Source organism: Mirounga angustirostris, unplaced genomic scaffold, assembly GCF_029215605.1.
Source record: "Mirounga angustirostris isolate CCGP_5_RB_7025 unplaced genomic scaffold, mMirAng1.0.hap1 SCAF_17, whole genome shotgun sequence".
In the NCBI taxonomy this organism is placed as follows: domain Eukaryota; kingdom Metazoa; phylum Chordata; class Mammalia; order Carnivora; family Phocidae; genus Mirounga; species Mirounga angustirostris.
In genome coordinates, this window is record NW_026991725.1 from 22828200 (window position 1) to 22854657 (window position 26458).

The 26458-nt window shown below is 49.0% G+C and overlaps 1 protein-coding gene across 1 annotated transcript; it reads left to right on the top strand.

Annotated features, from left to right (window-relative positions):
- Positions 1–1055: 1055 nt before the first annotated feature.
- Positions 1056–26241, top strand: TTLL6 (tubulin tyrosine ligase like 6). Its single transcript, XM_045888090.3, has 12 exons — positions 1056–1076; positions 1219–1349; positions 2897–3053; positions 4002–4145; positions 4770–4855; positions 11954–12179; positions 13479–13654; positions 16189–16377; positions 17404–17578; positions 18755–19036; positions 25132–25498; positions 25988–26241. Exons 1-12 carry the CDS (start codon positions 1056–1058, stop codon positions 26197–26199), a joined length of 2166 nt encoding a protein of 721 aa, XP_045744046.1. The 3' UTR covers positions 26200–26241.
- The last annotated feature ends 217 nt before the right edge of the window (positions 26242–26458 follow it).

A 26458-nucleotide genomic window follows, 5' to 3' on the forward strand; every position in this document is an offset into this window, starting at 1 on the left:
AGCTCTCTATAGTTCCTCTGTAGGGTTATTTGGGAATCTGATTTGTAGAGAAGGCAGCTGTTTCTCCTTGTTAGAGCACGAGTTAGAGACTGGCAGTCCACAGGCTGAAGATGACCTACAGACCTATCTCGAACTACAGAGCAGCCTTATCATTGCATGGATTTCTTTCTTTTTTTTTTTTTTAAAGATTTTTTATTTATTTATCTGAGAGAGAGAATGGGAGACAGAGAGCATGAGAGGGGGAGGATCAGAGGGAGAAGCAGACTCCCCGTTGAGCAGGGAGTCCGATGCGGGGACTCGATCCCGGGACTCCAGGATCATGACCTGAGCCGAAGGCAGTTGCTTAACCAACTGAGCCACCCAGGCGCCCCCATTGTATGGATTTCAAATTTGAATGTTTTACACTGGTCCTGACTCCCCTGGGTCACCATAGGCACTTCTTCCTTTCCAGGCCCTCGAAGGCGTTTGAATCTGTGCTGGAGTCAGCTCCCAGTTACTAATGCTAACAGGGACAGGGAAAGAAGGATGTGATAGCATATATGTGGTTTTGAAATGCATTGTATACTTTTTTTTTTGTCAATTTACCTTCCTAATTAAGCTTGGCTCTGGCTGATGTTAAGGATTAGTTTATATTCCCTGAACGTTCTGTGCTTAGTGTTTGGAGGAAAGCCAGAAGCCTACTTCCTGGCAAGGGGAAACCAGGGCGGGTAAAACATTCTTCCCAGATAACCTTCTGTGGGGTTCACCGGGTATTGGCTATGCGCCTCAGTAGCTATTCATGTTCCTTTCTTGGCAATGGTGTGTTCAGACCAGGCAAGATGGCTTCCAGTCCCAACGAGCTGCGGTGTCTCTCTTCAGTGCAGGGTCTGTGAGCACCTAAAAGCATAACCTCCCCACCCCGTGCTCCTCCCCCACTCCCTGGGCTAACAGGCCTTTCTTTTTCCACCTCCATGGCAGTGCGTAGGGCCGCCCAGCGGTATGGCCTTCAAGAGGGAGGGGAGGCCAATGACTGGACTCTCTACTGGACGGACTACTCAGTGTCGCTGGAGAGGGTGATGGAGATGAAAAGTTACCAGGTATTGTCCGGGGCAGAGCTGGGTCTCAATAGAAGTGTGGCATCTACCCAGTGGGCCCCCCCCTTTTAGGACTGTCCCCCGAGGGGATCTCATGGGTACTCCCATGGCCCCCGTTGTTCATGAATTCTGGCTCCCTTTGCAGAAAATCAATCACTTCCCTGGAATGAGTGAAATCTGCCGCAAGGACTTGCTGGCCAGGAATATGAGCCGCATGTTAAAGATGTTCCCTAAGGATTTCCACTTCTTCCCTAGGACCTGGTGTCTTCCTGCTGAGTGAGTGACCACCTGTGTTCCTTTTGCACTACCCACCCCCGATTTCCATTTCCCTCTTGCTCGGGATTCCCGGTGCTACTTTCCCTCACCAAAGGATCTCCCATCTCTCTCTTCCTTTCTTGGAAGAGAAGGGATTAAGGGTGTGTCCAAGGTTGAGAGAACACAAGGCTCTGCTATAAAAAATTAGATGACATTTAGGGGCTGGGTGCCTTGGAGCCTGCGCCTGCAGTTGGGATGAGAATTTGTTCTGACCCTGAACACTGTTGATTCTCAACTTGTTCCAACCTTTTAACTGTGCAGTTTCTGAAATTTTAAGGACCCTGAGCACTTCTGGAGGGAGTGAGATAATGGTTAGTGCCCAGATTAGGAGCCAGGAGGGACACCTGGCCTCTGTTCCATGGCAGGACCATGGATGGCAGCCAGCCTTTCTCAGTCTTCTGCCTCACTCTATCCATCTTGAAACTGGGCATCCATGCTTAGTACACAAAATGCTCTGGACCACACCAGCAAGAAACAGAGGGAGTGTGAGATAACATGAATGTGACCTGGGTACAGTCTGGTCTTTGGGATGAGGAGGAGGGGGGCAGAGAAGCATTGCCATTGGAATTCTATTCACATGGTGAGAATCCCACTCTGTCCTCTGTGCCCAGTGCTTTTCCAAACCAAGAGCCCCAGGATTCCCAGACTTCCCTAGCTTGTCCAGAACAACTTTCAGGACTCATAAGCAACTTAGAAGGAAACATGTTTGCCTTCAGGCCAGTGGGCACCTCCAGATTTCAGTGGCCACTGAAGAACATTGCAGTGAAGGGACGTCGCCAGGGGTCACCATACCAATGAGTTCCAATGCAAAACAAGAAGTGTAGCAAGACTGAGATTTAGAATGCCTTAAATCGGTTTCCTTCTTCTGAAGATACTTTCTTCAGAATGTGTTCAAGGATAGTAGTTGCGCTCTGATACTCTGGCTGGAGTGGAGGTGTTCCCGGGGAAGAGCTGAAGCCTACAGTAGGGGAAGAGACTGATTGATCCAAGGTCACACCGCCGGTCAGGGCTAGAGCCACGTGCAGAACTCCACATCTCCTATCTGCAAACCCAGGAAGCCAAAATACTTGGATCGCAGCTACCTTCACGGGGCATGCAGCACGTATCAGCACCTTGCCTGCCTTCTGTCACGTAATTAACCACCACAGAAGACAGGTGTCCTTATCCTCATTGTGTAGATGATGGAATTGAGGCTTAAAGAGGTCAAGTCCTTGCACAGGGTTACACAGTTGGGTGAGTGGTGTCACCTGGGTTTAAATCCAGGCCCGAGTTCCCTCCGAAGCCCACACTCTCTCCACCATGTGTGCATGTGCATGGCTGTCTCTCTTGTTTCCAGATCTCCTGACATGTGTCTGTTGACTCTGGAGCTTTGTCACATTAGATAGCTTTAGTGTTTTTGTTGTTGTTGCCTTTTTTTTTTTTTTTTTTTTTAAATAAAGAGCTAGCCTTCCTTTTCACTGCTCCCCCTGCTAACGGTGTATCTCGTTCCCTCCCTGCTGCTCTGGTAGCTGGGGGGATTTGCAGAACTACAGCAGGTCAAGAAAAAATAAGACTTATATTTGTAAGCCGGATTCGGGCTGCCAAGGGAGAGGTATATTCATCACCCGGACGGTGAAAGATATCAAGCCAGGAGAGGATATGATCTGTCAACTCTATATTTCAAAGGTACTTCATTGTGATCATTTCTTTCTCACCCACAACAACCTCAGGCTCTAGCTCCGCTGCACTATGGGAAATGAGGCAGGCGACGGGCAAAGCCGAGTCCTGTCTTCTGCCTTGAAAGTTGTCAAACCAGGCCTTCTGACCAGGGATGGGACATGTGTCTGGGCCAGAGCATCCCTCACCCTTGTACCCTGGTAGCTGGTCTGGCCTTACTAGGCTGGCCCGTCACCTCTAGAGATGACAGCTGGAGGGCACCTTTAGTCTGTGGTTGTCCCACTTCATTTGGGAGAGGGCAGTAGTCCTGGAGGGATCATGGTGACCGGCTTTGCTCCATAGCTGGAGGTCAAAGGTCACAGTGGCATATAGCCCACCGCAGGGAGGGAGCCCTCTGGAAGTGTGTGTGGACTAGAAAGGACTGGCCAGGATTGCAGGAAGCACTCTTGCAGAACGGCCATGTAACACAGCCCTAGATGGTGACAACATGTCCTTCATCACGGGACTTTTAATGTTTTTTAAAGATTTTTTGGGAAGATTTTATTTATTTATTTGAGAGAAAGAGAGAGCACACAAGCAGAGGGAGCAACAGAGGGAGAGGGAGAAGCTCCCTCAGCAGGGAGCCTGAAGTGGGGCTCGATCCCAGGACCCTGGGATCATGACCTGAGCGGAAGGCAGCCGCTTAACCGACTGAACCACCCAGGCGCCCCATCACAGGACTTTTTCATGTTACTTTGCTTGGTTGTCAGGAGATCTCTGGGAGGCAGTTTCTTGTGCTATAGGAAACTGAGGCACAGTGGGGTTTAGTGACTCCCACAGGTCAAGTCGCCTTGTCCTCCTCCCTGGCCCCAGCCAAGCCCGCACTCTGTAGTACCAGGCAAAACCAAGATCAGGCACTAATCTTCAAGTCTGAATCTCTCCTCTGAGGCTTATGTGACTTTTCTTCCCTCCTCTCAGCCCTTTATCATTGATGGGTTCAAGTTCGACTTACGGATTTATGTGCTGATGACCTCCTGTGACCCTCTGAGGATTTTTGCATACAACGAAGGACTAGCACGCTTCGCCACCACCTCTTACTCCCACCCCAGCACAGACAACCTGGTGAGCTCAGGGGATGTGCCCTGCCCCTTCCTCCTTACGGGGATGAAAAATCCCAGTTCAGTCCACATTCTCAAGGCACTGTGGACATGGCTGTCATTGGTTGAAACTTACTATGTGCCAGGTTGCAGACGTCCAGACATCCTTTCCTTTAGCCCTCTTAGGAGCCCTCAGCAATAGAGATTATCATCTCCATTCTACAAATGAGGAAATGAAAACTCAGAGTTGAAGGAACTTGTCCAAGGTCACAGAACTGGGAAGAGATGAGGCTGCGACTCATGGCCAGATCTGCCCTACTGCGAAGCTAGTGCCCCAGACCTGTGGTGCTGGAGGAGAGAAGGCCATGGGCGAGCCCCTGTCTTTCCCCCACCCCCTTCCTGCACTCTATGACCCCCCAGGATTCCTGAAATGTCTCCCAAGCAGTGAACCACCCAATCTCAGGAGTAGCTGGACTCTCTTCTACCCCAGGCTGAAGGCTACCATTTTACTTCCTCTGTTTTACCAGTTTAAGTAAGCCCCAAGACTTTCCCTCTTTTCCATCTCTTTAAGCCACAGGGGAGGGCACAGAGAAGAAGCAGGAGGCTTGCCCTACCTCCTGACCCCACAGACTTGTGTCTCTTTCCCCAGGATGATATCTGCATGCACCTGACTAATTATTCCATTAATAAGCACAGTTCCAATTTCATTCGAGATGCTCACACCGGAAGCAAGAGGTAAGGCGGCTGCCTCACTTCTCTCTCCTTGCCCTGCCAGGCTCAGAGCTCAGACCCAGCCCGTCCCCGTCAGTGTTTCCATCTTGGGTCGCATGGGCTCAGCAAATATTTCTTTGCCTCCTTATTCTCTGCCCTCTGGCTGTTAATCATTAAAAGAAGGCTACATCGTAAACCCTAGGAGGTTGGGAGGAGGAGAGATGAACATCCCCAGCAGGATACACACACACACACAACACATACACCCCCAAACATACGCTTCTTACACTGGGCCCTTCTGACATTTCCAAACCAGCAGATATTTATCGATTCTTAGTCTGCCAAGGGAGAAGGACATGTCAGGCCGTTGTTCCTTTGGCCTGTGGTTTTCTGGGGTGTTGTTCCAACAGAGATTCTCGAATGATCATGCTGCCTGGTGTGGGCTCACTGTGGCTGGCTGGCTTTGAGATTCCCCAGAAGGGGAGAAATGGGAAGATTTCATGAGTGTCTTCCCAGTTATTACATTCATGTTATTGTCTGATCCTGTGTCATTTGAGTTTTAGGAAAAAGGGGGAGCTGGAGGAAGTGAACATGACCAGGTACGAGGGGAAGGGAAGGCGGTACCTACTAAGGCCCCCGGTGGTGGTGGGGCTCGTGCTGGGGGCTCTGCGCATTTTTCCCCCCATTGCACCTTTTTTTTTTTTAAAAGATTTTATTTATTTATTTGACAGAGAGAGAGATAGCGAGAGCAGGAACACAAGCAGGGGGAGTGGGAGAAGGAGAAGCAGGCTTCCCGCGGAGCAGGGAGCCCGATGTGGGACTCGATCCCAGGACCCTGGGATCATGACCTGAGCCGAAGGCAGACGCTTAATGACTGAGCCACCCAGGCACCCCCCCCCCCATTGCATCTTCCCCACACTATGACAAAGGCGTCGTAATCTGCCCTTTGCAGGTGCAGAACTATGAGTTAGGTACCATCTCCATTTTACAGACAAGGAAACTGAGTCTCTGAGAGGTTAAGCTGCCCAAGGTCACATGGCCGTAAATGCTAGAGCGGGATGAGAAGGCAGGTCTGTCGGATTGCGAGACGCATGCTCTGTACCCCGCACCGGACTTCAAAGGACTGATAAACACGCAGTCGGTTTGGCTTCAAAGCATCAGAGAGGCACGTGAAATTTCACAACTCCCCTGGTGGCAGACTTCCAAAAAGCAAATGGAAAAGCACTGGCTGAAGCCTGCTTGAAGGGGAGGTCTCCCCTGTTCCAGAGGACGCCAGCACCCGTCTTGCCCGAAGCTCTCCCACCTCCTGGGCTCCCCACCCGGCCCGCGGGCACCAGCTCAGCCTCCTTCGCTGCTGTGGCCCGGGCCCAGAGCCGTGCTCAGTGAGGCCTGGCTTTCAGGCCTGGCCCTGCCTCTCACCAGCTGAGTCCGCCTGGGCCAGTGTCTTCAGCTCTCTGAGCCCCCACCCCTTGGTGTGTAAGGTGAGGGCAGCGAGATGCCCTGTCCTGCCCTCTCCTGTCCTACGTGCCCTGCCCAGCTCCCAGGGTCACTCTGAGGCTCAAATGACCCATGATAGCCACAGGGACACTGCCTGTGGTTACTGTGATTTTTCCTCAGTCCGAAGGCATGTAACCTAAGGGCCCCCACTTCCCTCCTCTTATGAGAAGACACCCCGACGACAGGCTTTGGGCTCTCAGGCCACGACGGAGGGGGTGTTAGGGGGTGCCAGGACTCAGGGGAGAGTGTGTAGTATTGTTCGGCCGCCCTGCACCCCCTCCTGCCTTCCTCCTCTTTTTCCTCACCTCTCTCCCCTCCAAGGTGAGGCCTTGCCCCCCTGCTCTGCTCCCCTGGCCTCCACCCTACCCCCTCTCCCTGAGCTCCAGGCTCATCCCTCCTCAGAGCACCCTGACATCTGTTGCCTCCAGCTCAGCGTTTTCTCGCTCCTTGCTCCCACCCCAGCCTTCCAAACCGGCTCCCCTGCCCGGCCTCCCTCTCTCTGCCTCTGGACCTGCAGGATTAGAGAGTTTGGTGTTCTCTCACCAAAGAGAGTAGGGGGACTTTCTTTTACCCCAGGCTGAAGGCTACCATTTTACTTCCTCTGTTTTACCAGTTTAAGTAAGCCCCAAGACTTTCCCTCTTTTCCATCTCTTTAAGCCACAGGGGAGGGCACAGAGAAGAAGCAGGAGGCTTCTGAATGTTCCTCCTGCAGATGTCCCCATGTCCCTTCCTTTCCATCAGACCCAGGCCTCGCTTCAGCCTCAGACCTGATGCATGCTCAGCCTCCTTGCTCTCCTCCCTAATTCCAGGCTTCAACCTCTCTGTGCCTCCATTTTCTCATCTCTAAAATGACAGTAACATATGAATCCTGGCTGGCCAGCCTCAGATATACCATTAAGGACCTATCAAGATGACATGTATGAATGGGTTTCAGAAGAAATAACCCCCATGCAGGTGGATGCTGGTAGTATTCTGCATTCCGTATACAGCGGTCTCCCCTTATCCACGGTTTCAGTTACCTGTGGTTAACTGAGGCCCGGTAGCAGATGATCCTCCTTCCGATGGATCGTGAGAAGGTCAACAGTAGCCTAATGCTATGTCACGTGCCTACGTCATTCACCTTATTTATCTCATCAGGTAGACATCTCATTATCTCCTATCATCATCATAAGAAGGGCGAGTAGAGTACTGGAGGGTATTTTTTTTTTTTTTAAAGATTTTATTTATTTATTTGAGAGAGAGAGAATGAGAGAGAGCGAGTACATGAGATGGGGGAGGGTCAGAGGGAGAAGCAGACTCCCTGCCGAGCAGGGAGCCCGATGCGGGACTCAATCCAGGGACTCCAGGATCATGACCTGAGCCAAAGGCAGTCGCTTAACCAACTGAGCCACCCAGGCGCCCTACTGGAGGGTGTTTTGAGAGCAAGAGAGAGATGACATTCACATTACTTTTATTATGGTGTATTGTTGTAATTGTTTTATTTTATTTTTAGTTATTACTGTGAATCACTTACTGTGCCTAATTTATAAATTAACCTTTATTATAGATGTGCATGTATAGGAAAAACCAGTACATGTAGAGTTTGGTGCTCTCCATGGATGGGTTCAGGCATCCTCTGGGGGTCTTGGAACATACCCCCTCCTGATAAAGGGGGGCTTCTCTAGTCATTACTTCCATACCCATGTGGCTTCCAGGTGCCTAGAGCGTCAAGTTCAAACTGTTCTGCTCACTCCACTGTAATCTGACCAGACACCACTTTCCATTGTTAATCTACTACACTGGTGGTCTGCATTCTCTTTGTTGAGGACTTGCTAGGTGCCAGGCACTGGTCTAAGAAATAGACACACCATAGCCCATCTAATCCTCACAACAACACTCTAAAGTAAGAATTATTATTATCAGCATGATTTTGCATATTAGGAAACAGGTGTCAAAGGTTAAGTAACTTGCCCAAGTTTCCACAGCTAGGAGGTAGGAGAGCCACAACGAAAACTCCTGAGTCTCTACCCTTCACCACTAGGCCACACTGTCTGTCTGTCCACTCCGTGGTGTTCCACCAGGACACTTGGTGGCTCACATTCCATATATAGGCTTGCTCATTTCCACTTCTCCATCTTTGCTCAGCTCTAACCGAAAACATGGGAGAACATCCTTGAAGGACCTTCTGGCTCACTAGGCTTCCATGTTGCCTTCTCTGATCTGGCTCTAGGTCCTGGTCCAACCATATAGCCACTGTGCAGCCAGTCCTCTCTTTGAGCCTCTGTTTGCTCACTTAATCAGATGAGAGAATTGGGGTCCATCTCTGAGGACGAACCTGTGGAATCTGAGTCAAACCACCCACAGGAACCTTCCCATCTCTGGACTCCCACCACCCTCTGGTCAACATCAGCCATAGCCCATAACTGCTCTTGGCTTGGTGCACATGTTTATCATGTGTTCTCAATTGTACTTAAACTCCTTGAGGGTTAGAGGGGCGCCCTGGCCTCTGGGTGCCTCCATGTGCCAGGCAGGGTCCTTCTTTCTTTCTGTCACTCCCTTTTCCTTTCACCTTTCCTCTTCTTCCTCTTCCCCATCTTCTGAGGCGATCTGCTTCTCATGCTGACTGCCTCACCTGCTCCCAGTTCCCCCATCCTCAGCATGAGGCCAACTGTGTCCCCGGTAAACCCCCCAGCAGCCGCAAACTCAGCAGGAGCAGTGAAGGAGGGGAGGCAGAATGACTGGAAATCTGGCAGGGCTTGGGGGCAGAGACCAGGTCCTCTGCATCTTTCAGGGTGCCTGGCACATAGCTGATGTGTTAAATTGAATTGGCTAACCACTGGGCATTATGAAATTATAGAATAATGTATATTCATTTTGATGTGCCCGAGTCATCAAGAAGAGGTTATGTTATGATTTGCAGTGTCTGTTATAAGAAGGGAGGGAAGTGTATAATCTATTTTGGGAAAATTTATTTCCCAATTAAGCAAATTAAATACATTTTTTTGCACTTGAATGGTTTGGCTTCAAGCGATCTGGAAAATTCATTTAGGTGCTACACTCTATTCCCCAACAATGGCAGGTAGAGGCAAAAGTGGGCCTCTGTATTGAGTGGCCTTTGCTAATCTGTCTTTATATAAATGCATCCTTGGTTGTTTCATGTGTGTTGACCCCCCAAATGGTCCTTAGGCTTACCATGACAGTGGGGAGCAGTTTCTTAGGGTTCTCTCATTTCCCGAGCTTTGCGTGTACAGCAGGCTCTTAGCAAGTTTGCATTGGCTGACCGCCCCTGCTTCCTCCTTTTTGGCTCCACTGGCTGGGGCCCAGTGAGCTCTTCGAACTGTCTTGTGAGCCATGTCTCTTGTCTTATTTTCCTCTTCACGCCCCTGCGTCTTTTCCTTTCACATTCCCACTTCCCATTTCAGCTCTGTGCCTATGAGTGGGTGTGGATATGTCCCCACCGTTGTCTCTCAGACCCGTCAGATTTGCCTCCTCTCTGTATGACCCAGCTCAGAGCTGACCAGAGCACCCCTTTATTTATTTTTTATTATTATGTTATGTTACTCACCATATATTACATCATTAGTTTTTGATGTAGTGTTCCGTGATTCATTGTTTGCGTATAACACCCAGTGCTCCATGCAGAACGTGCCCTCTTTAATACCTATCACCAGGCCAACCCATCCCCCCACCCCCTCCCCTCTAGAACCCCCAGTTTATTTCTCAGAGTCCATAGTCTCTCATGGTTCGTCTCCCCCTCCGATTTCCCCCCCTTCATTCTTGCCTCCTGCTATCTTCTTCTTTTTTCTTTCTTTTTTTTAAAGATTTTATTTATTTATTTGAGACAGAGAGAATGAGAGAGAGAGAGCACATGAGAGGGGGGAGGGTCAGAGGCAGAAGCAGGCTCCCTGCTGAGCAGGGAGCCCGATGCGGGACTCGATCCAGGAACTCCAGGATCATGACCTGAGCCGAAGGTAGTCGCTTAACCAACTGAGCCACCCAGGCGCCCTTCTTTTTTCTTTTTAACATATAATGTATTATTTGTTTCAGAGGTACAGGTCTGTGATTCAACAGTCTTACACAATTCACAGCGCTCACCATAGCACATACCCTCCCCAGTGTCTATCCCCCAGCCACCCCATCCCTCCCACCCCCCACCACTCCAGCAACCCTCAGTTTGTTTCCTGGGATTAAGAATTCCTCATATCAGTGAGGTCATAGGATACATGTCTTTCTCTGATTGACTTATTTCGCTCAGCATAATACCCTCCAGTTCCATCCACGTAGTTGCAAATGGCAAGATTTCATTCCTTTTTATGGCTGCATAATATTCCTATATATATATATATATATATATATATATATATATATATATATATATACACATATATATATATATACACACACACACACCACTTCTTCTTTATCCATTCATCTGTCGCTGGACATCTTGGCAGAGCACCCCTTTAGATGTTTCCTCATGAACCATAGACATCCTCTGATCTCTGTAATAGGGTGACAGGTCATCTCAGTTTGCCTGTGACTGAGGGGTTTCCCAGGATGTGAGACTTTCAGTTCTTTTTTAAAAAAATTTATTATTTTTTAAAATTTTATTTGATTTAAATTCAAGTAATTAACGTATAGTGTATCATTAGTTTCAGAGGTAGAGGTCAGTGATTCATCAGTTGCATATAACACCCAGTGCTCATTACATAACATGCCCTCACCATCATCACCCAGTTATGCCATCCCCCTTCCCAGCAATCTTCAGTTTCTTTCCTAGAGTTAAAACTCCCTTATGGTTTGTCTCCCTCTCTGTTTTCATCTTATTTTATTTTTCCTCCCTTCCCCTATGTTCATCTGTTTTGTTTCTTAAATTCCACGTATGAATGATATTATATGGTATTTGTCTTTCTCTGACTGACTTATTTCGCTTAGCATGATACCCTCTAGTTCTAACCACATCGTTGCAAATGGCAAGATTTCATTTTTTTGATGGCTGAGTAATATTCCATTGTATATATCTACCACATCTTCTTTATCTAAAATCGGGACTGTCCTGGTTTGCCTGGGACAGTTGGTAACCCTATCTGTGGAAATGCCCCGGGGCTGCCTTTTCTTTGTGGATAGTCCTCAAGCAAAGTTTCTGTGTCTTTAGCATCCCCAGAATCCTGTCAGATGGCTGGGGTGGGACCCAGGTATTGGTGTTCTTAAAAGGCTCCCTATGTGTTTCTAATGAACACCAAAGGTTGAGAAACTATTTGCCATCAAAGCAAAACCATCATGTAGGGTGTTTGTTTTTTTTTAATATTTTTTATTCACCCATTGAGCTTTCCCCCTAGAATACCCAGTCCCTGCCCCAGCCTCACATGTGTTTTCTGGGTCACAGTGTTAGTGCCCAAGCCAGGTCTTATGTGTCATTATCTGCACCCACTTCCAGGCTGTTGGAGGCTTAAGTACTGTGGTCCTGCGGCTCCTGCAGGCCCCTCCTGAGCTGACACAGCCCTGTTGTCACCCTGGGTCCTGGGTGTCTGTCCCCATTACCTCTGGGGACTTAACGTCTGCAGAAGTTTCTGGTTTCCCGCCGGAGATGGCCTTAGATGACCAGAGGTGGGCTCCCTTGCCTCACGGCCTGTGGTTTCCTTCCAGGAAGCTCTCCACCTTCAACATGTACATGGAAAACCATGGCTACAACATGGAGCAGATCTGGAGAGATATCGAGGATGTCATCATCAAGACGATCATCTCCGCCCACCCCGTCATCAAGCATAACTACCACACCTGCTTCCCCAACCACACACTCAACAGTGCTTGCTTTGAAATCCTGGGCTTTGATATTTTGTTGGACCACAAACTCAAGCCCTGGCTGCTGGAGGTAGAGGGGCTGGGGCGAGGGGTGAGAACTGACTGCTGTTCCTGGGGTCAGCCAGTGTCAAGGCTCATCCCTTCATCCCTGGCTCAGCCAGATCATTTTAATCAACTTCCTGGCCAGGCCTGTTCATCCCGCGGCAGTGCTGGCTGCCCAGGGCTCCTCCCTTAGCTGAGAAGTGGCCACCAGAGGGGGGTAGATGGCCAGGAATTAGAGAGTTCCTTGTGCCTTCTTGAGGTCCACCCAGGCCTGGAAACTTTGATCGCAGGCACAGAAAGACTCTAAAGACAACTTGATTTTTTGTCACAGAATTGTCTCCCAGAAAGGGGTGTTCTTCATCAAAGCTGGATGATGATGTTCCAGATCAGAACCAGGCCTGGCTCTCAGGGGCTTGGGCCACTCAAGTCCAAGCACCAACAGAGAGTGGCCTGGTGTCTGTGGCCAAGGGAATGGGTGAGGAGCCACTCAGTGAATTTCCTACCTTCCCCAGACCTGCAGCAGGGTGGATGGAGGAGGAAAAAAAAAGCATGTGGGTGGCTGTCTCTTTTCCCCATTAGACCTGCACTCAGCAGCCCTCAAGGGACCCTTCAGTCCTCATTATAGGAAGTGGGGATTGGAGGAGCCAGGTGCCAAGTCAGAGGTGCTAGGGCCGGTTGGCACAGAGTCAGAGTCTTCAGAGGGCAAAGCCGGAATCATGGGTCCCCTTCCTGGGGCCTTGCCTTTCCTCCATTCCCAGCCCTTGTTCCCAGGTATAGGTGGGAAGGAGAAGATGGCTGTTTGGAGCTCTTACACAAAGAGCGAAATTGGCACCAGGCACAGGCCTTCAGAAACTGCTAGAAGTCTTCAAATGTTACAGACTGCGTCTAAATGATCTGGTCTTTTCTGTGAGCAGGAATGAGGCCTCTCCCTCCTCCCACCTGCCTCCCCCTCGATCCTGGTGAGGGTCCAGAATGCATCACTCTGGCTTTTTCCCCACCTCCCAGCCTGGTCCTTTGGACTGCGCCCTTCCCTCTGCTTTAGGGCATGCTATGTAAGCGAGAGAGCACACCCACCAGGGGGAGGGAAAGCAAAGACAGGGCGCCGCTGATGCTTCTCAAGAGGAAAGGACTGAAATCGAAGCTGGTTAAACTAGAGGAGGTTCTGCTTTCTCCTCTCCTCACCATGGCTCCGGTACAGACTCCCTCCCCTCCGCTCCATCTGGTAGCCAGGGCCCCATGCTGGGCTTAGGTAGCTCCCTGGAGGTGGCGTTTGGGCCTTGCTCTCTGCTTCCACACTGGACAGCCCAGCCCCCTGCTGCCCTTACAGGTTAACCACTCTCCAAGCTTCTCCACCGACTCCTGGCTGGATAAAGAGGTGAAAGACAGTCTGCTCTATGACACCTTGGTCCTGATCAACCTGGGAAACTGTGACAAAAAGAAAGTCTTGGAGGAGGAGAGACAACGGGGGCGATTCCGGCAGCAATGTCGTTCTCGGGAGACCAGGTACAGAGGTGCCCCCGCACCCTGGGGACCCCATTCTCTGTGACTTCCCCGCTCCCAGTAAGACTGGCCTGTCCTGGTCCTCGACAACGTACTAGTTATGTGGCCTTTACGTCTCTTCTCTGAGCCTCAGTGTTCTTTCTGTGAAATGGAGCCAGTGATCTATAAGGTAGAATTAAATGAGATAAGGTGTAATAATAGGTTCATCAGAGTGCCTCTAACACACATAGTGTGTGTTAGAGGTGGTGAAGAGTCTTGCCTGGCGGGGGCGGGCAAAATGAGTGAAGGGGGTTAAGAGGTACAAACTTCCAGTTATAAAATAAATAAGTCATGGGGAGGTAATGTAGGGCATGGGGACTATAGTTAGTAAGGCTGTATTGCATATTTGAAAGTTGCTAAGATCTTAAGAGTTCTCATCAAAAGAAAAAACTTTTTTTTTTTAAAGATTTTATTTATTTATTTGACAGAGAGAGACACAGTGAGAGAGGGAACACAAGCAGGGGGAGTGGGAGAGGGAGAAGCAGGCTCCCGGCAGAGCAGAGAGCCCGATGCGGGGCTCGGTCCCAGGACCCTGGGATCATGACCTGAGCCGAAGGCAGACGCTTAACGACTGAGCCACCCAGGTGCCCCAAGAAAAAACATTTTTTTAAAAGATTTTATTTGTCAGAGAGAGAGAGAGTGAGCGAGCGAGCGCACGAGCAGGGGGAGGGGCAGATGGAGATGCAAGCCGCATGGTGAGCAGGCAGCCTGCCGCGGGGCTCGATCTCAGGACCCTGGAATCCTGACCTGAGCCGGAGGCAGATGCCTAACGGACTGAGCCACCCAGGCGCCCCCGCAAAAATTTTTGTTGACTGTGTATGGGACAGATGTTCAGTAGACTTATTGTGGTGATCATTTCAGAATACACACAAATAGCGAATTGTGTTTGCACACCTGGGACACTAACAGAATGTTCTATGTCAATTATACTTCAACTTAAAAAAGTCATTACATTTAAAAAAAAAGAATCTTGCTTGGAGCTGGTGGGGAGTGGAGCCAGTTCTAACAAACGATAATCCTATTTGGAATATTAGTTTCTATTTGCAGAATGTGGCAGCTTGTACAGTTTTACTGTGAGCCTTTTTTTTTTTTTTTTTTGGCACATAAAAATAGGAGATTAAGTTATGGACAGACTATATATCATGGATATGAGTTTACTAATATAACATGAAGATTTAGGGATTACCAATCCAAAAATAAAACCGTTGCTTTATGGGGCGCCTGGGTGGCTCAGTCAGTTAAGCATCTGCCTTCGGCTCAGATCATGATCTCGGGGTCCTGGGATTGAGCCCCGCATCGGGCTCCTTGCTCAGCGGGAAGCCTGCTTCTCCCTCTACCCCCCCCCCCCCCCCGCTCATGATCTCTCACTGCATCTCTCTCTGTCATATAAATAAATAAAATATTTCAAAAAACAAACCCGTTGCTTGATTTTTACAGAAAGACACATTAGTCTGACCCACCCCGTATCACTGGATTGGTGGGGGCGAGCGTCCCCTGCTCCCCGCACGGCAGCATTTGCCTGTAAACAGGCGCCTTGGTTCTGCGGAGTGATTTTAGTGTCTGAAGACTCGGAACCCAGCGGAGGAGACGATTGTGTTGCTTTTCAGACCCCGCGGCAACCGCCGCACCCCCATGAGCAGAGCCTGCTGAGTCTTGGGGACGGAGCTTTGGGAACTGGGGCAATGGCATCTGTGTTCGGAGGGCACTGGCTTTCTCAGAGCACTTTTGCCTGTGAACTGGCTTCCCTCTGAGGACGGTTGGTAGCAGGGGGTATTGGATGGTCCTGTGGCTGGAGCTAAGGAGACCAGGCTTCTGGGAGGGGAACTGACTTGTGTGCAAGGTCCCCTCGCTGGGAAGTGGCAGGCCTGGGGCTGGAGTGCAGCGAGTGTGCTACTTGGGATTCCAGAATAGCTTCCCCTGTGCCAGTGTTCTCCCCACTTCTCAAGGAGGAGGCAGCATCTGCTAGGGCAGAGCTGGGGCCCTCCCCTGAATCATCCTCTTGGTCATGACTTGGCCCTGGGTGGCTCAGTGCCCTCGGTTTGCCTGCTGTAAAAGGGGCTTCTCGTTCCTCCCTCCCTGACCTCCACCTCCCCAAGGGGCTGTGAGGGAGAATGAGATCATCGCAGCTCATAAAAGCACATCCGTGAAGCCCTCAAATTTAGCCAAACACAAGCTGCCGTTCTCCAGAGGAGGGTTATAGGGGCTGTGAATGGGGAGGTGGCGACAGTCTGCCTCCTCAGAACTGAGCCAAGGGGAAGGGGGTTTTTGTATGAGGAGAGAGTCTGGTGAGCTGTCAGAAAGACCATTCTGACCAGCTTTCCGTGCATCATGACATTGGCCGTCCCAAGAGGGCTAGAATCTCCTTTCAGCAAATACGGGCAGGCCACTGTTGTACGCAAGGCCTCGGCCTGGCCCCATGGGACATCCAGCTTGGCACATCCCTTCCAGGCTCTGTCCCAAGAAAATCCACGGCAGCCCTGTGTTCTGTTCCCCCCCAGGATGGAGGAGGTCAAGGGTTTCCAGGCCGTGCAGTTGGAGAAAACTGAGAAGTACGAGAAGGAGAACCGTGGGGGGTTCCGCCTGATTTATCCTACTCTGAATTCGGAGAAGTATGACAAGTTTTTCCAGGACAACAACTCCCTCTTTCAGAATACTGTTACCTCCAGGGCTCGGGAGGTATATGCCCGGTAGGAAGGCTCTGGGCGAAGTGGGTGGGTGCTGGGACGCGTTGGGTCGTGATTGACCTTCTGGGTGACCAGCCTGGGATGGTGAGGAGGGTCTTTGAGCTTTAATCCCCAGCCCAGAAGTTGCCAGGGGGAACATTTGCTTTAGTCTCACAAGGACCAGGAATCATAAGATTCCTTGGCGTGGGGTGTTCAGTAGATATGTAGCTGTTCCTAGAAACTCGCTCCTGAGACAGGCACCTTCACCCTTCCCCAGAATTCCCAGGGAGCTACCTCTTGGATTCACACAGGCATGAAATCTAAGAACTGGAAGGGACTCATCCTGTCCAGTCCAATCCCTACCTATCACCTCATTTTTTTTAATGATTTAATTTATTTAATTAAATTAAGAGAGAGAGACACAGCGAGAGAGGGTACACAAGCAGGGGGAGTGGGAGTGGGAGAAGCAGGCTTCCCGCCAAACAGGGACCCTGATGAAGGGCCCGATTCCAGGACCCTGGGATCATGACCTGAGCTGAAGGCAGATGCTTAACGAGTGAGCCACCCAGGTGCCCCCATCACCTCATTTTATGGACGGAGAAGTCAGAGCACAGAAGGAGTCGTATAGTAGGCGATAACAAAAGAGGAATTGGGATCCCTGTCTCCTGACCCATGTGACTGCGTTATTCCCACTACATCATTGGCCAGAGAGGCCCGGGATATAAAGTGGTCCAATGTGGGGGCCCCTTGTTTGGCCACCTACCCAGACCCTCTTCCCAGCACCTGCTATGTGTGGGATTTGGCCTCGGGTAGAGCGGCTGACTTTGCATCACTCCTTGGATGCTATTCCCCAGACTGGGAATGGTGTGGTGGGAAGCATGGCTGTCCCCTCCACCTTCTGCTCTGGGCCCTGCAATCATTTGTGCAGGCTGGACACGCGGGGGGAATGACACTGCACTCTTTGGCAAGCATCATCCCCCCCTCAGGGAGAGCATACCCATTTGTAGCCCATCCCTAACCTCCACGACCCTCCCTGTTCCTCCTGGACAGGCAGCTGATCCAGGACCTAAGGCTGAAACAGGAGAAAAAATCCTTCCAAACAAAGGAGAAGAAGGTGGAGATGCAGGGGGAGTCGGCGGGCGAGCAAGCGAGGGGCAAGAGCATGAAGAGCTGCCGACAGAAACCACAGCAGAAACATCAAGCCGCCACCCTCACCTTCAAACAAGTAAACCCGGCTGGGAGGGGAGCGTGTGTGCCCAGCACCCTTCCCCAGCTGGGGCCGCCCCATGGGGGGTGCTCAGGAGACCATTACTCAGAGCCCTGATGCACTGAATGAATGGGGCTGACGAAGGGCTGGGCCACAGGAAGGTGAGCCTGGAAGTCGCGAGGAGCCTGGCATCCTTCAGAAGACTCTCACTGGTCTGCCCTTCTTACCTTGTCCGGTGGGAGGAAAAGCAGCTGGGAGGCTGAGCACGATCCCCACATAGGGAGCAGGCGCCAGGACTACTTATACTCATGGGTCCCAACCCCAGTTTGGGTTGGAATGTTCCCCTCTAGCAGGCCAGGGGCACAGCTGAGAGAGGGGGCTGCAGAGGAGGGCTTCAGGGAGGCAGGACCCTCACCATTATGTGGGGTGATGGACCGCAGCTGGGTCCTTCCAACCCGCTCTGTGCTCAAAGTGTGGACCAGCCCTGGCCGGGGGGCCAGCAGTCCCGTTGTCCTACAGTCCGAATCTTTGGATTGCCCCTCTCTGCTTCACTGTCTCTTCTGGCTCAGTGGAAAGACTCAGTTGGGTTTTTGGTCCATCTCCTTTTTCTTTTCTTTTCTTTTTTAAGATTTTATTTATTTATTTGAGAGAGAGAATGAGAGACAGAGAGCATGAGAGGGAGGAGGGTCAGAGGGAGAAGCAGACTCCCTGCCGAGCAGGGAGCCCGATGCGGGACTCGATCCCGGGACTCCAGGATCATGACCTGAGCCGAAGGCAGTCGCTTAACCAACTGAGCCACCCAGGCGCCCGGTCCATTTCCTTTTTCTTGAACCCTCACCTGAAGGAACAGGATGAGAGCAGGATATTTTTGGGTTTTTTTGTATTTTATAACTTTGCTAGGGTCATAGGCCTTTTGAGAAACTGATAAAAACTATGATACTCTCTTGCCATAAAGTATACAAAGATAGTGTTTTAAAACTGCAGTTTTAAGTGGCCCAAAGATCCCGGGAAACCGTCCATGAACCCTCTAGGAGTCCCTGCACCCCAGGATAAGAACCTCAGATTAGAGAGACTTTGATACCGATTGCTTTCCTTCTCCTCCTCCTCTCCTCGGCACCTCCCCTTGGTGCAGATGAATCTGGAAGTGGACAGAGCTGGGTTCCCACAGGCTGTGTTTGGTTTCCTCCTTCCCAGCATCTCCAGCCAATGGCATTGGTATCCTCCACATCTGACTTGCTCTTGAGTGTCAGAGACGCAAAGACAAAAGAGACAGACAGCAGCCTCGACCAGGAGACGCCCATGAAAGGGGCCAGCCCTCCTCCCTGCAAGCCTCAAGCTGCAAGGCGATACACCTCTGTACCCGACCTGAGGCACTCAAGCCTTCTCAGCTGCCCGGGGCTGGAGCTCAGTCAACCCATCTCCAGAATCAAGGAGGTCAAGTCTGCCTCTGCAGTGAACGTATTCACCAGCCCTGGGGTGAGTAGAGCGGTCTACTTCCCCAGAGGGCTCAGCTCAGGGGGCAGTGGTAGGAATCTTGCTTTCTGGTCCCTTCTATCCTCCTGACTTGCTATCTCCTTTTGAGTAAGCCGCTTAAGCCTCGATATCCCCACCTGTGAAGCCCAAGTTGTGCAAGAGCAGGCGTGCTAGGAGAATGGACCTATACTTTAAGGGCTTTTCCAATGGCCGTCTTCCGCACCCCATCTTTAAGCATGTTCCCACCTGCTGCGTTAGCTTCCTGTGGCTGCTGGAGCAAATCACCATGGACTTGGGGGCTTAAAACCCAAATTGATTCTTTCACAGTTCTGGAGGCTAGAAGTCTGAAAACAAGGTGTTGGCAGGGCCGTGCTCCATCTGAAGGCTCTAGAGGGAGGATCCTTCCTTGCTTCTTGCTAGATTCTGGTGGTTGCCAACAATCCTTGGAGCTCCTTGGCTTGTAGCAGTGGGACTCCAACCTCTGCCTCTGTTGTCACAAGGACTCCCTCTTTGAATTTCTCCTCTGTAGATCTTCACGTGGCCTTCATATAAGAACACCAGTCATTGGACTTAGGGCTTACACAGATCCAGTACGACCTCACTTTAACTTGATTCATGATATCTGCAAAGACCCTATTTCCAAATAAGGTCACATTCTGAGCTTTGTGGCAGTGTTGAACCCAGTTCATCCCTTAAACAGTGTTTCTCAAACTCCATTTGTGTATGGACACCTGTTGAAGGAAAGAAAACTCTCTCAGATCCCCATTGTAGCCGTAAATAACTTTCATAGATATATACAAACATAAAACCAGATATATAAAATCTTTGTTTATAACTCTTATACAACTATGAAATCAAAACAAACATCACCAATGAAATTCACATCAAAAATATTAATTGAATGTGACAGCTGATTTTTTATTTTTGCAGACACTAAGATGCCACATGAATGTGGTACTGACAGTTCTTTTTTAATTTTTTTAAAGGTTTTTTTTTTCTTTAAAGATTTTGTTTATTTATTTGACAGAGAGAGCGAGAGAGCACAAGCAGGGGGAGCAGTAGAAGGAGAGGGAGAAGCAGGCCTTCCGCTGAGCAGGAGCCGGATGTGTGGCTCGATCCCAGGACCCTGGGATCATGCACTGAGCCGAAGGCAAACGCTTAACCATCTGAGCCACCCAGGCGCCCCGGTACTGACAGTTCTAGAACGGGTTTTTTTGTGTTTACTGTAGTCAGGCCCACCAAAGGCTATGTGATGACTGTATTGTAAGTACTGGAAAACCTTCGGCATTGTTGGGCCTTTGCCAGGTCCAAGTGCAGTATGGAAGAATGTGATGCTTTTCGAGTTCCTAACCATAGCCCACAGTAGAAATCCATTTTATTTTATCCATCCATACACACACTGGAAAAGAGTTTCTAAAACAATGATGAGCCATACTTACTACATATGGTAACTCCTTTGATATTTTTTATTCTCTTCTGTTCTCTTCTTTCAAAAATACCAGTTCCTGGAGCACCTGGGTGGCTCAGTTGGCTAAGCATCTGCCTTCAGCTCAGGTCATGATCCCAGGGTACTGGGATCGAGCCCCATGTCGGGGCTCAGCAGGGAGTCTGCTTCTGCCTCTCCCCCTGCTAGTGTTCTCTCTGTCTCTCTTTCTCTCTCAAATGAATAAATAAAATCTTAAAAAAAATAAATAAAAATACCAGTTACAATCCACTAAATTAATTTCATGACTTATTAATAGGTTTACAGCCACAGTTCGATAAACACCTTTAAAAGAGTAGGCTTTGGAGGGGCGCCTGGGTGGCGCAGTCGTTAGGCGTCTGCCTTCAGCTCAGGTCATGATCCCGGGGTCCTAGGATCGAGCCCCACATCGGGCTCCCTGCTCAGCGGGAAGCCTGCTTCTCCCTCTCCCACTCCCCCTGCTTGTGTTCCTGCTCTCGCTATCTCTCTCTGTCAAGTAAATAAATAAAATCTAAAAAAAAAAAGAATAGGCTTTGGAACTTCATGACATTGGATTTCACAGATACGACACCAAAAGCAGGGCCGCCTGGCTGGCTCAGTCGGAGAGTGTGTGGCTCTTTATCTCAGGGTGGTGAGTTCAAGCCCCATGTTGCATGTAGAGATTACTTAAACAAACAAACAAATAAACTTAAAAAAAAAAAAGCAAGGGCGCCTGGGTGGCTCAGTTGGTTAGGCGACTGCCTTCGGTTCAGGTCATGATCCTGGAGTCCCGGGATCGAGTCCCGCATCGGGCTCCCTGCTCGGCAGGGAGTCTGCTTCTCCCTCTGACCCTCCCCCCTCTTGTGCTCTCTCTCAAATAAATAAATAAAATCTTTTAAAAAAAAAAGCAAAAATAGGTAAGTGAGACTATATCAAACTTGAACAATCAACAGAGTGAAAAGGCAACCTGTGAAATGGGAGAAAATATTTTCAAACTATGTATCTGATAAGGGGTTCATATCCAGAATATATAAAGGACTCTTACAACTCACACCAAAGATAAACTGATTTTAAAATGGGCAAAGGATTTATGGGTGGCCCAGTTGGTTGAGTGCCTGACTCTTGGTTTTGGCTCAGGCTGTGATCTTGAGGTCGTGGGGTCAAGCCCCCCATTGGGCTCTGCGCTCAGTGTGGAGTCTGAGATTCTTTCCCCCTCTCCCTCTGCCCGTCCCGCTGCTCTTTCTCAAATAAATAAATAAATAAATAAATAAATAAATAAATAAATAAATCTTTAAAAAAAATGAGGGGCACCTGGGTGGCTCAGTCAGTTAAGCGTCCAACTCTTGGTTTCAGCTCAGGTCATGATCTCATGGGTGTGGGGTTGAGCTCCATGTCAGGCTCCCTACTAAGCGGGGAGTCTTCTTGGAGGTCTGTGGCACAACATGGGTGTATTGTTAACACTACTTACTGTATACTTAAAAACGGTTAAGGTAGCAAATTTTATGTGTGTGTGTATGTGGGGTTCCTTTTTTCTTGGAATAAAAAAAAGAGTAAAGAGTATGCATTGGGATTTGGCTGCCTCTGTTTGGATCCTGGAGTCTCCTCTAATGACTTGCATCTAGTCACTCTTCTCTCCCTAAGCCTCAGTTTCCTCATCTAAAAAAAAATGGAATTTTGACACCTGGGTGGCTCAGTTGGTTAAGCATCTGACTTCAGCGTAGGTCTTGATCCCAGGATCCTGGGATCCAATCCCCTGTTGTCAGGCTTTGCACTCAGCTGGAGTCCACTTCTCCCTCTCCCTCTGCCCCTCCTCCTGCTCTTGCACTCTTTCTCTCTTTCTCTCAAATAAATAAATAAAATCTTTAAAAATGGAATTTTAATAATAGTACTTACCAGTGGATTGCTTTGAGGCTTAAATGGAAGAATACATGAAAATGTGGAGAGTGACGCCTGCCACATAGGATTCAGGAAGCATTAGCTGCTATTTTAATATTACTACGACTTTTTAAGACTGCCTTTGTTCTTCTCTCATTAATCTAAGATGTAAAGTAGTACTACTTAACTCCAAAGAGATTTTTAAAAATAAGGCAGTAACATTTTATTGTTTTTTTTCTTTTCTGGATTTCATGTGCAGAGGGTTAATTTAATAAAAAGCCCTGGTTCATTCAAAGCCTTTGCATCTTTCATTTATTTATTTTTCCCTTTTATCTCTACACTCACCTCCCATTCTCCTATCCACCATCTTTTGTTAGTATGTTTCTTGGCAAAGTAGGGATTTTTTTTTTTAATATATGCATTTAAACTTTATTTAAATATGATTGGGTCATTTATCTCATTCTATGACCTATTCTTTTTCTTGTTGAGCCTGTTTTTCTTTTTTTTTCTTTTATTTATTTTCTTTTATTTTTTTAAGATTTTTTTAATTTATTTGACAGAGAGAGACACAGTGAGAGAGGGAACACAAGCAGGGGGAGAGGGAGAGGGAGAAGCAGGCTTCCTGCGGAGCAGGGAGCCCGATGCGGGGCTCGATCCCAGGACCCTGGGATCATGACCTGAGCCGAAGGCAGACGCTTAATGACTGAGCCACCCAGGCGCCACCCCACCCTTTTATTTTTAAAGATTTTATTTATTTATTTGAGAGAGAGAGCATGAGAAGGAGGGGCAGAGGGAGAGAGAATCTCAAGCAGACTCCTAGCTGAGAGCAAAATTGGACACAGGGCTCAATCTCACGTCCCTGAGATCATGACCTGAGCTGAAACCAAGAGTCAGACACATAACCAGCTGTGCCACCCAGCCTCCCCCATTCATATGTCTTTCTTTGTGAAGAGTATGTCAAGTTTTTGCTTCCCTCTCTTTTAAAAATTAGGATTATTTATCTTTTTATTATTGAGTTGTAGGAATTCTTCATATACTCTGGAAACTTGCCTATTTTTCTTTTTTAAAATATTTTTTTAAAGATCTATTTATTTCAGAGAGCGAAAAATAGAGAAAGAGAGAGAGAGGCATGAGTGGGGGAGGGGAGGGACAGAGAGAGAGGGAGAGAGAATCTCCAGCAGACTTCCCCCTGAGCACGGAGCCCAATGCAGGACTCAATCCCACAACAACGAGATCATGACCTGAGCTGAAACCAAGAGTCAGATGCTTAACTGACTGCGCCACCCAGGCGCCCCAAGAGGAAAGATATTTAAAAAATATATATGTATATATGTAACATATGTATTTGTATGTATATATATCATCTGATGTCATTTCTCTTTAGCCTGAAAAACTCTCTTTAGCATTTACTGTAGTGCACATCTCTCTGCTGGTGATGAATTTTCTGTTTTTGTTTATCTGAAAATGTCTTTATTTAGCTTTCATTTTGAAGGCTATTTTTGTTGGACCTAGAATTCTGGGTTGACATTTTTTTTTTTTTTCTTGCAGCACTTAAAAAATGTTCCATTATCTTCTGGTGTTCTTTTTCTTTTTTAGTGAGACGTCAGCTGTATTCATAACATTGTCCCCTATATGTAATGTGTCATTTTTCTCTAGCTCTTCTCTTTATCTCTGGACTTCAGCAATTTGACTATGATGTGTCTGGGTGTCATTTCCTTTTTAAGATTTTATTTTTTTTAAAGTAATCTCCATACCCAATGTGGGGCTCAAACTCACAACCCAGAGATCAGGAGTCGCACGCTCTTCCAACTGAGCCAGCCAGGTACCCCATCTGGGTGTGATTTTATTTGTACTTATTCTATTTAGGATTCTTGAGCTTGTTGGTTTTATAAATTGATGTCTTTCACCAAATTTGAGAAGTTTATGGCTATTATTTCTTAAATATTTCTTCAAATATTTTTTCTGCCTTATTCATTCCTCTCTGTTTTACTGTCTCTATGACTACTCTAGGTACCTCAGATAAGTAGAATCATACAACATTTGTACTGTTGTGTCTGGCTTATTTCACTTAGCATAAAGTTTCAAAGTTCACTCATGTTGTCTGAGGCCATACCACCCTGAATGCGCCCGATCTCGTCAAAGTTCACTCATGTTGTAGTATATATCAGAATTTCCTTCCTTTTTAAGGCTGACTAGTATTCCATCCATTCATCTGTTGGTGGACATGTGGGTTATATCCACCTTTTGGCTATTGTGAATAATGTTGCTGGGAACATTGGTGTACCTACTTTTTAAAAAGGAGTTATCTAATAACTCATTTAGTATGTATACCTAGAAGCAGAACTGCTGGGACACAGAGTATTTGTAATATTATTTAATTGAGTGTTTCCAGATGGTTCACCAGAATGTCTGTACCAGTCTACATTCTCATCCGCCGTGCATGAGGGTCCCTATAGTGCCCCATCCCACCAGCAGCTTTCTAATTTTTGCCAGTCTAATAGCTGGGAAATAATGCCTATTTTTCTGATGGCCAATTTCTAGTGTTTAAAATCTCTCTTTAGTTAAAAACAAAAAACAAAAAACAAAAACAAAAACCCAGCGGAAGCTCTGTGGACATACCCACCATCCTCTGCCCTAGTGTTGAGCCAATTCCTGGTTAGGAAACTATTCTAATCTTTCTTGCTGCTGATGAGCTTGGCTTACTTTGTTTGTTTAAATCAAGAAGGCACGGGAAGGAGCCCTAGGCTTCCACAATCTCATTATGGACTGTTTTCTCCTCCAGCCCTTAACCTCACTAGAAACCTGCCCAGATCCTGCCACTCAGGTCTCAGACTCCCCAGAGTCTCTGCCGAGCGGGACCGGGATAACCAGCTCTGGAAGCAGTAGCCCCGAGGTGGATACGGTGGTCTTCAAATACAAGCAGCACCCCCTCCCCCAGGACCTCATCCAGGGGAAAGTATCAAAAATTTCTCTTCCAACAAAATCCCAGAGCTTCTTAGGAAGTCTGAAGCCAAGCTGGACTGCGCCGCAGAATGAGACGACGAAGCAGCCTCTGATGTCAGAGCTGTTCACCAAGGTTCCACTGAGGGAGAAGCTCGCCCTGTTCCCAGCTTACTACAACCCAAAGCTGGGGCCGAATCACAAGTCGCGTGAGTGCCAGTGGGTCCAGGCGTGTGCCAAGAGCTTAGGGGACGGAGTCGCTAACAGAAGCAGTCCTCGTCTTGGAGGAGGGCCCAGTCTGGGGTGGCGGTGGGGGATGCAGCCCCCGCCCTCAGGGAGCACCCCACCCCCACCCCCGCCTGGTGGTGGAGACATAGTCCACATCCTTAGGGAGTCTCTGGTCTTATTGAAAATACAAAAAAAGGTAAAAACCGAACGCTTTTGACAAGCACCCTGTTCGACGATTCCTGGTTGTCCGTTCAGGTGAGGCGCATTCAGCTGAGCCTATCAGGGGAGGGGCATGAAGTATGAAAACAGGGAAGAGAAGCCACTTGCAGGAGAGGACCAGAGGCGGGTTCCGGGTCAGGAACTTGAGCTGGCCTGAAGCCAGCGGACCCCGGCGGGAGGTGGCCTCCGCTGGCAATGGGCTCCTCGCCCCGCAGCACAAAGGGATGAGGCCAATGATTTCGCCTTTCCAGAAACCCGCTGCCTGCCCTGGGAGTGCTCCTGCAGCAGCCGAAGCTCCGGCGAGAAGAGGCAGCTGCGTCTGTCCTCCGTCCTGCTCCTGCATGGTCCTCCCAGCCGCGACGTGTCTCCCAGTGATCTGCTGGTGGTTGCCACCCCAGCCCGACTGGATCCGAGGCCCAGCAGGAGCCACAGCAGTGCTGCGAGAGACCCGAGTCGGGAATAGTATAGCCGCGGCCTGATCTCTGGCCCAAAAGGATGTGAGAGGGACTAGGTAGGTCCCCCCATATTCCTTTCATGTGCTTGTTTCACCGGCCGGCACCGCGTGTATATATTTCTGGAACGTCGGGGAGGTAGGTGGATGGCTGGATTGATAAAAGACATACAGGTAAGTGAACAATTGAGACTGACCTCAGTCAGGGGCGCCTGGGTGGCTCAGTCGTTAAGCGTCTGCCTTCGGCTCAGGTCATGGTCCCAGGGTCCTG